The sequence below is a fragment of the Glycine soja genome, chromosome 17, assembly GCF_004193775.1.
Source record: "Glycine soja cultivar W05 chromosome 17, ASM419377v2, whole genome shotgun sequence".
Lineage (NCBI taxonomy): Eukaryota > Viridiplantae > Streptophyta > Magnoliopsida > Fabales > Fabaceae > Glycine > Glycine soja.
Genome location: NC_041018.1, coordinates 36,803,269 through 36,814,225, shown reverse-complemented (window position 1 = coordinate 36,814,225; position 10,957 = coordinate 36,803,269). Strand labels below are relative to the sequence as shown.

General features: G+C 28.3%; 1 protein-coding gene across 1 annotated transcript; it reads left to right on the top strand.

Annotated features, from left to right (window-relative positions):
- The first annotated feature begins 3,998 nt into the window (after nucleotides 1-3,998).
- Nucleotides 3,999-10,652, top strand: LOC114392874 (brassinosteroid-related acyltransferase 1-like). The gene is made up of 3 exons (XM_028354121.1): nucleotides 3,999-4,592; nucleotides 5,674-6,153; nucleotides 9,984-10,652. The coding sequence occupies exons 1-3, from the start codon at nucleotides 4,134-4,136 to the stop codon at nucleotides 10,482-10,484; spliced, it is 1,440 nt and encodes a 479-aa protein (XP_028209922.1). The 5' UTR covers nucleotides 3,999-4,133; the 3' UTR covers nucleotides 10,485-10,652.
- Nucleotides 10,653-10,957: the final 305 nt, after the last annotated feature.

Here is a 10,957-nt window from a genome sequence, read left to right as displayed (position 1 = left end):
GATCGATATGCATGTGGTCATTGAATGGAATGCCTTTCACTTTAAACAAGAAGATATCTAATCGCATATATCCCTTTGTTACTTTGATTTTAATGATATATCTAGAACCGTTGAATGTTACCGGTTACCACCTTATATGCTCATGCGTGACAATCCTTCACATCCACGCATAAAGTAGATATATAGAGTTGCACAAATAATGTAAGTTTTTGCATAACTAGCTAATATAAATGCTTGTTTAATATACGGTAGTCGTATATATGCCATATTATGATACATGCATATATATGTAACAAGTAATATTAATGTACACATTGGCTGGCATGATATGTATCTTAGACGCGCATGGATTGCAAAAGTATATACAGGATAAATTCTTAGCATTCAATTAGAGCATAAGTTTGATTAATTAAGATTTAAGAATCATGGTAATTTAAACTTAACGCAAGAATGAAAACTTACTCCTCTAGCTTGGCATCTTCGTGAAACAGTTGGGATCAAGGTTATCAAATTCCAGAGTTTACTTAAACTCGTAAGAGTTTCATAAACTCGACTCATGACTCAACTCGTAGACTCGTAAGAGTCTATTTCATATAAAAATAATAATAAAATATCTATAAATAATATAATAATTAAATATTTCAACAAAGTAAAATAGTAAACCATAAAGTTCATAATATTTAATTAACCAAGTCTAATAATAATACACCACTACTAGATAATAACTTGCAGAGGTTATAGTAGTGGTAGATGATTCTCATCGAGGATTTGCTGTTATTACAGAATAAATGTTTGATATTATTAAAGGTGAGAATTTGTATTTGAGAATAATACACTAAATGAAGGTATATTAAATGTTATACAAAAAGAAAATAATAAAAAATGACTTACATTTTAGTTTAATTTTTTTAATTTGCTAACTCGTTGACTCAATAGTAAACTCGATCGAGAGTTTACCGAGTTTACTTAGAGATTATAAAATTTGTCCAAAATCTACTAAAAAAAGAGTTTACTCAAGATTCAACTCGTTAAAGATAAGTGAATTTATAAACTCGTAAAAATTAGTGAGTTAATTCAAAAATTTGATAATCTTGATTGGGATCGATATTATAATGCATGATGAGAATCACTAATATAATTAAAGATATTATATGTAGTGGGTTTAGGCATCAAGACCGTACGCTTTAATTCGACGGTTTTTGGACTTGGAGGATTCAAAAATGTGGTCAAGGTATGATGTATGATTACTTCAGAGTGCATGTGAGTATGTGACATGATGACTCCATTTTGTAGTTCCGGTGGCAATTAAATTGTTTTTTCTGTATAAATATCTTTTTAATATATGTAAATATACTAGATTTGACATTCATCTTTGATTTTTTGTGATGTGTAAGAGATTTTTGGATAAGCTATAATTATGTATTGTATCATAAACGATATCTAATGAGCTCTGACCAATAAAAAAAATTCTAGATTTAACATTTAATTCCGCTAAAAAATTTCTTTTGTAAAATTGTATCTAAATACTTCATTTTTTTTTTGTCAATTTTTGCTTACACAAATGCTTACGTAACTCGGAATTTTACTGTGTAGATGAAAAAAATGAAAGGATTGGATAGTACATACTTCCTAAACAAAAAAAAAAATTACAAGGATTAAAACCATCGAAATATAATATTATTCATATAAAAATGAAAAAAAAATATTTAAACCTTTAACTTTTATCTTTGCCAAATTCTTTCCATATATGACAAAAAGATAAAATTGGAATTACCTCATGCATGGATTGCATGGTATACCTAGCTAGCATAACTTCCTTGTACTTTAAATGCATGTTAATTGTGAATATGAATTGCGAATTTACACATATGCTCCAAGCAACGTACTATACAAATTACAAAATAAAGGATTATACATACATACCCTCGAGCCTCAATAATGTCAATATTATATACATTATTTCAAGCAGTGCCAAAAGAAGGGTTGGGGTTTTAGACTAAACAAATAACACAGAAAGTGAGGGAAAGGGTGGATGATAGAGAATGAGATGAGGGAAAGAAATTAAGAAAAGAAAGTGTAAAGCTATAAGAACCTGGAAATGAGGGAAATGTGGGTAAAGTGAGGGACAAGAAGACAAGGCCTGGGCTTGAAATGCACGCATGCTTTGCCTACTAACAGCAGCTTCCCTACTCACCACACCCTAACCCCTCTCTATCTCAGACACGCCAACTTGTTTTATTTTCCAACACGGCTAGCTTCAACCCCACACACCCCTTTGCTTTCTTTGGACTCAGCACCTCTTTTCACCTCCAAAGAAAAACATAAAAGAAAGTATAGTTCCCTTTTCCTTTAATGCCTTTTTTTTTTTTTTTTTTTTTCAAAGCTAAGTATTCTCATAGTAGGGATCCATATAACAAACTTCACACACCTAATATGATAAGACTGTTATTATTGTTTATTCTTATAGTCACAAGTTGTGAGATTAATTTTTTGAGACTTAAAATTATCAAAATAAATTTTACTTCTTTAAACGAAATCCTTTCATATAAACGGATAAAGAATCAAATTTTGTCATGAAACTTAGTTATCTACTACTTTAATGCCTTTATTGTCATTGTTTTCTGCTAGATTTATCCATGTTTGTGTACATATTATAGGACTTAGTCATCTTGCAAGGAACTAACTAAAGCGTTTAAGTAATGTGGGCATTAAGAAAAATAGCCACTTTTATTTCACGTACAGCAAATTTTTGTGGTTATTATAGAACAAGTATATATTTTGTGCATGCATTGTGTTAGGAATATTTCTTTTCATGAGATGACAATTTTAGTTTATGGGGCGCATTTCTTTAAATAATTCAGGCTGATCAGTTTGAACAAACTTTTGACAATTATGAGAGTTCTTTGATTGGGAGAAGCATTTGTTCTCTTAGACAAAAAATGGTGATAAGTTTATATGTACCTATAGAGGGTAGTTAAATAAAGGAATTCTGAAATAATTAAGATGCACAAGTTAAATTCAACTTAAATACATAGTAAACTTAACTCATTGTGATTCCTATATTCATTAATTTTTTTTTACTTCTAATGTTAAATATCATCTTATCACAAGAGAACTTTTTCATAAGCATTATGTTTAAGACAGCGAATGGAAAATAAAGATATATTACTTTTTATTTTAATAAATTTTATTAAATGAAGTTAAAAGGAAAGTATAAGAAAGTTATAAGTTAATTATTATCAAAGACCTAATTAAACATTTGCCATTTTCAAATTAAGTGTTTATATAATAAAAAAATCTTAAATAAATTATGTTTTTTTTATATGTATCTTGAACTCAAGTATAAAAAAGTTCACAACAACAACTTATGCGCACATACTGCTTAACCAACCAAGGCAAACTTAGTTCCTTGAATAAATTCTATTGAAGTTATTCCATATGCCTAAGAAGCCTAGTGTATTGTGTATGATCTTCATACTCATGAATCACATGAATGGGAAACTCTTCTTAAAGTACATTCATCTTTCATCTGATGAAATTCGAAATATGTGGCCTTCATTTTCCTTTTCAGGTAGCCGTTTATCAGTAAGACTTTAATATACACTCTACTTTTATGACAACAGAAAAGCATAAAATGCAACCAAAAACGTAACCAGTGCTTATTATGTTAGAGAGCATATTAAGGTCCCACACAAAAGATAATCAACTTGAACTTAGCATCATAGAGAGACAGGTAGTAGGTCACTTTCAATCTACAGTGGGAGCCAGATCACAAAGTCGGCTACACATACCACAATTCTTCCTTTTGTACACAACACTACAGTACCATGCAAAATATTCAAGTAATGAGAAAGAAGATATGCCTCAATATCACTAAATTAGCATCAACATTATTCTCATTAGTCCATAATGTATAAAATATAAAACCACCTTCAACATGCTTACCTAGAAAACTATATTAATTAGTTCTCTATAAGAATCTAGCTAGCTAATTATCTCTTCTACATCTCCCTCTATAAATGTAATCCTTTGCTTTCTATGTATCTCACCACTTATCACAAATAAACCAAATAGTGTTTTGCACAGAAATTTTCAGCAATAGTATTATCCAATATTTTTTTGTTCATTTAATCATGGCTGCACCACATGATAATGATCCAAGAAACATTGTTTCCATTTCAAGGATTGTGTCTGTGCATCCAAAGCTTGTGCAACCTCAGAGGGTTTTGACCCTTTCAAATTTGGATAGACAGTGTCCAAATCTCATGCACTTGGTGTTCTTTTACAATAACCTTCCTCACCAAACTCTGAAGGACTTGTCCCTCAATTCAGTGTTCTCCAACTTGAAATCTGGCTTGGAAGAGACCTTGACTCTGTGGTATCCTAGTGCAGGTAGGCTTGGGACAAATCAAAGTGATGGCAAGCTCAATTTGTGGTGCAACAACCAGGGTGCAGTTCTGGCAGAGGCTGAAACCTGTGTTAAAATATCACAACTTGGAAACCTCTCTGAGTACAATGAATTCTTTGAGAAGCTGGTTTATAAGCCAGATTTTGATAAGAATTTCTCAAACATGCCTTTGATTGTTGCTCAGGTGAGAAACATATATATAATCTGTGTAGAATATAATATTGAAGCAATTAAATAGTAGAATATATAGAAGTTACATATGTAAATGTAAAATACGTCATACAAAAGAAAATTAACCTGGTTTGTTTAGGGTTTTATATTTTTTTTGCCATCCGTGTGTTACCTAATTGATTAATTTCTTGATTTTCTAATTTGTAAATCCCTCCATTGGGTCCCTGAAAATTGCTCTTCTCCCCAGAATTAGTTATAAAGAAATGTTGGGATTTGTTTTTCATTATATAAGTATGGCAGAAGCTAGGGTTTGTCCTTGTAGTTGTATAAAAACATGGGACATGTTCCCTTCACACTGGACAATAAACGGAGCCGTAATATCTTCTTGTTTCTATAATTTATTTGCTTAATATTTGTTAATTCTTATTTTTCTTATCATTTTTTAGAAATTCCAGGTTCTGAGATGTATAGAGATACAAGAAAGAAGAAACATAAACCCTCTTCCTTCTGTGCCCTAAGTATCTTAAATATGCAGCCAAATCACACCTCACAACTTAAGTAGTATTTATCACATGATCAACAATGATATTTAATTATCATAGGGTTTCATCTTCATATTTATGTGTATGTGTATGAAAAATTATTTATTAAAAGAAGTTAATTTCTTAAATAAGACTTAGTCGTCTAGTAAATTAATTTTTAACTCTAAATAAAAAAATATGTTGTATTCACAAAATATATATATATATATATATATATATATATAAAAAGATATATATATATATATATATATATATATATATATATATATATATATATATATTATAAATTCAACATATCCTTTGACTAAGTAATAGACTTATATTATTTTTTTTCTATCTCATTTTCTATCTATTTTATCTTATTACAACACATATATCATCTCACGTGATACATCTTTCACTCCTCTCCCTTCTCTTTCTATACTAGCTAGTGCATACACTTAGTGAGTGTATAACGAGTATTTCTCTTATCACATGAAAGTTCTTAGAAAAAATATTAAATTGATTAATTAGACACTTCCCCAAAATAAAAACACTATTTGTTAAATACAGGTTACTAAATTTGGTTGTGGAGGGTATTCAATTGGTATTGGAACAAGCCACTCATTATTTGACGGGCCAGCAACCTATGACTTCTTGTATGCATGGGCCTCAAATTCTGAAATTGTGAAAGGAAGAAGCAGATCTGATGATGAGCTTCCAAAACCAGTGCATGAGAGAGGGATAATTCTGAGTGGTAGTCTTCAAGCCACAAGAGGGACTATAAATTTTCCTTCAGATTCAAGTTCAAATGTTAAACAAGTTAGGGCCATGGCAATAGATCACTTATATCAACTTATAATGCAAACAGCTAGTGGACAAAATGGCTTCCCTATGCAAATTGGAGGACCCTCTAATCCAAAGAAGTGTGTTCTTAAAACCTATCATCTTTCAGGTGATATGATTGAAGACTTGAAAAGGAAACACTTTCCCATGCAAAGAGGTTCACTTCCTTTCTCAACCTTTGAGGTTCTTGCGGCTCACCTTTGGAAGGTAAGTTAATATGCCTCAGTTGTTGTTGTTGTTTTTCCTGTTGATTCCTGTGTATTAATTTGTGTTTTAGTTCATTATATGACAAAGATGTGACAGCCTAACACACATCTTTTGTTTTGCCCCCTAATTTATGCCACCAAATTTGAGAACAAGTACAGTAAGCACCAAGCACGCACTACTAATTGAACCTATATAACAAAACAACATAGTATAGACTTGACTTTGCAAGTATCAGAATATTAAAAATTAAGACTTTCATGAGTTGCAAGCCAGGAGCGCAATATTATCCTTGAATAATATTCGAGATTCAAATGTGAAAATTAATAGTGATATAATCTTGTAAGAACGAGAGTAATACTTAAATTAAGTGTCACATCATCGTTTAAAAGAGTTGTGTAATATTTAATATAATTTATATAAAGTATATGTATTTTAATATTGACCATTAATAAGTTAGTTCTAATAGTTAACATTTGATACTTAGAGAAATTGAAAGGTTTTAGTGCAAATATTTTTGGGTCAATAGATGAATGAGTTTAAATACATCCAGAGAAAGGAAGGAAAATAGGTAAAGCTTATTAAATAGAAACTAATTCAACTATTGGTAAAGGAAAAAAAAAGTGTCCAAACATTTAAATTTTTATATGGTTACTATAGAATTCTCTAATAATTATTCTTCTTAATCACTTATATAGAAAAACATTATCGATAGATAAAAACATACATTTATAAATATAGATATATATAAATATATAAGACATAATTAATTGACACATACATTTATAAATATAGATATATATAAATATATAAGACATAATTAATTGACACCAAGTGTCCAAATTTATAGTTACACCAAATAACAACCTTTTTTTGTATAATATGAAATTAATCAATCTCGTCGTTGAATTGAAAGTTATTAATTATAAAATAAATCAAGTTTATAAAAGTTCATGCAAATAAAAATCTAATTCATTGCACTATTTTATTTTGACAAATAATATGTTATTTAAAATATAGTTAAATATTTATTCATAGATAACATATAAAAATGTGATAATATCAGATGATTCACACGCATACTATTAAATTTGGTAGAATAATTACACATATAATTAATATTAGGTGTTAAATTTGGTAATTAAACTAGTCTTTTTTATAAATCATAAATTTTATGAATTCAACTATTGAATTATATTATATAATTGACTTAAATATATTTTTAATGTCTATAATATATTTACTTTTTTACTTTAGAAAAAAAAATTAAAATATGCCCCATTATATGTAACTTTATATATAGCATAAGTCTCTATTGTTATTTAGTTGTTGTTAACCATAAAATAAAAAAATATACAAAGTGATTTGTTATTACATGATAGGATCAGTAGTAGTTAATAGTGGTAGAATTTTACTTCAAAAAATTAAAACTTGATATATATAATAGGAGCTAAAAAAAAAATTAAACCAGCTATGTTTTTAGGGTCAAATATATTTTTGGTCCCTCTAAAATTTGAAAAAAAATATTATTTTCAGTCTTTCTTAATTTTTCGTACTGAATTTTAATAATTCAGACATTTCTAGACATAATTCAATGTTTATAATTTAAGCATCATATTATATATAAAAATAAAATAATGTGATTAGATATTACTTAATTTTTAAATTGTATGAACATTTTGGACTTTGCTAGACTGAAATTTTAATTAAAAAATTTAATTGATACATTTGATATCTATAAAATGTTATTAAGTATTCATTTTGTCAACTATTAGACTTGATATTAATTTTTTTCCGTACACAAAAATAATTAAAATCCATAAAAAAAATATCAAAACAACATTAAATGTTTATGTATTTCACATCATTATAAATTATTCTACCTTCATTTTTTGTTTTAAAAAATACATTTTGTCCCTCTAATAGGTTAATCTACATCTATATATTATACACTTTAATGTAAATGAACCTCTTATGATTAATTTACTCTCTTTATGAATTTTAGCTTTAACGAAAAAGCAGTTTTGAGCGTATATTATAAACTTTGGAATTTTAAAATTTATATGAAATCAACTTTTTGAGCAAAGTTCTAACCCATTAATATAATAAGTATTAAAATAATTTCATGTACTAAAATATTAAAATTAGTGTATTGAAAACTGAACCGGTGAATTCAACCGAGAACGGTAGAGTAATCAATCCGGACACTCCAAAAAAATTGAGACTTTTCTGAACTAGTAAGAATCGATCAATTAAGAATAAGATAAACCTGTCAAAAACTGGTGTTAAACTGCTACATAGAATCAATTTGAACCGGTACATAGAACCGGTTTGAACTAGTCTTTTTTAATTTTTAAATTCAATCTAAAATAATTTTAGGATAAAAAAGTACATATTTAAATAATTCACATAACTATCAATTATTTTATCAACTATTATTAGTTTTTATCTTGTAAAACATATAATTTACTCATTTATCTTAACTTATAATTTTTTAGATCCTGATCTTTTATAACTTTATATTATGTCATTACTTTAAATATTATATAATATTAAAAAAATATAAAACCGATTCAATCATTGTTCAACTATACAATTAGATCATTAAACCTTGAACCAATATCTTCAGTATTTCAATTTTAAAAACATTGTTTAAAATTAATAATGCCATGTTTAAAATTAGCTCTTGATAAACTTAACCTAAAATTAGCTCTTGAAGAAAAATAATTTTAGGAGATCTTTTATAGCTTTTACCATCATTAGCTAACATACTTAATTATTTACGATAAAATAAATTAAATTGTAACTCATACTAATCTTTGAGAACAAGAATGCAATTTAAACATCTCAAAAAGAGAAAATGACCGTAGTTAATTTATTTATGACAGACAAAAATGGCTTTTGTATGTTTTTAATATCTCAAATTTAGGATGAGTTTATTTTAGGTCTCTAAAATTAAAATTTGATTTTTTTAGTTTCAATAATTTAATGAAAAAACTATTTTGAATTCATTTGTCAAACACCATTAGAGATTTTATTTATGTGGCTAACAAATTACAAGTAACATTACATGGAAACCTACTTTGATTTTACGTTCTTATTATCAAAACTCCCCATCAGTACATTTGTTTTTGGGTTAATTAAATTTTTAGTTCTCAAATTATTTTTTAAAAAAGTGGTCTCTAAAAATTTAGTCATTATTAAACATAAGTCATGTCGTTAATATCTTATGTTAAGTGATGAAGTGTCATGACAGATTAAATATCACGTGTATATCACATATATGTCACATAAATTTTATTATATTTAAGTAAATAATTAAAATATTATGTTATAAAAATGCAAAAGGAAAATAGAATAGTCATTATTGTATCTTAACGCTTTAAGCACTCATGAACGTACAACAATCATTTATGAGAAGATTTGTGATGCGGAGTAGCAATCCATTCTCCTCATCTATAATCTATAGTAATATTTATGGTCACTTAAGTAAATAACTCAATACTCAACCGAGATTATTAACGACATGGACTATTTTTAATAATGACAAATTTTTTAGGGACCAAAAATTCAAAACTCTCATATAATTTGAAGACTAAAAACTTCATTAACCTTTGTTTTTTTCAAAGTATTAACTGTGCTGGGACAGAGACATTTGGATTGAGAGACTAATTTAAAAAAAGGTCATTTTTAATTTTTAGAGGATGAAAACAAATTTATGGGACTAAGAATATATTTAAGAATGAAAGAAAAATTAAGGCTTTATTTTCCGTATAGTATTCCTCATTGAGTAATCCAAACAAACTACGTACATTGTTTAATTTTGAGTTTAGGCAAGGACCAAAGCATTAGGGGTGAAGAAAGAGAAGCTAGTATGTTTCCAATTCGCGGTGGACATAAGGAACAAGATGACACCTCCATTGCCAAAATCCTTCAGTGGAAACGCTTATGTTCTCGCCTCCATTATGATGTCAGTGGCAGAATTGGAACAAACAAGCCATGAATTCATCGTTGATAAAATAAGAGAAGCCAAAAACAGTGTAAACCATAACTATGTGAAAGCCTACGTTGGTGCCCTAGATGGACCACAACAAGGTTCTTCACTCCCTCCACTCAAGGAGCTAACTTTGGTCTCTGATTGGACAAGAATGCCCTTTCACAACATTGAGTTCTTTCGTGGAAAAGCAACCTATGCATCCCCTTTGGCCACTCCTATGCCACAGGTTGCATATTTCATGCAAAGCCCTAGTGACCACAAGGGCGTTGACGTGAGGATTGGCTTTGAAGCGGAAAACATAAGTGCTTTTAGTGAATGCTTTTTGAGCATGGCGTGATGGAAATGTCTATTGATGTATCTAATCATAAATAATTGTGTTGGTGAGGGTCTCGTAGGAGAACATTAGTTTGCATGTTAACTTGTGGAAAGATAAATAGCTGAAAGCTATAGTACGTATATACACTACTGTTGTTTTTAGACGAATAAATCCTTACCTTTATCGTGATATTACATGTGTTGGGCATTTTATTCTCCAACTTTGCTAAAATTTAACTTTTATACATTATTTTCGAAATCTTTGGACAAGTGACGCTTGATTTAAGTGTTTATTTTTTATTTTTAAATTTTTAAGATTTCAAAACTCATGTTTCAAAAAGAAAGTATTATAATTTGTTATTTTCAGTTTTGTGTTTGCTTTTGAAAATATTTTTAAAATTTTAAGCAAACATATTTTTTAAATCACATTCAAAATTTTAAAATAAAATAATATTGTTTTAACTAAAAGAGAAAACAGGCAATAAAAATAGAAAG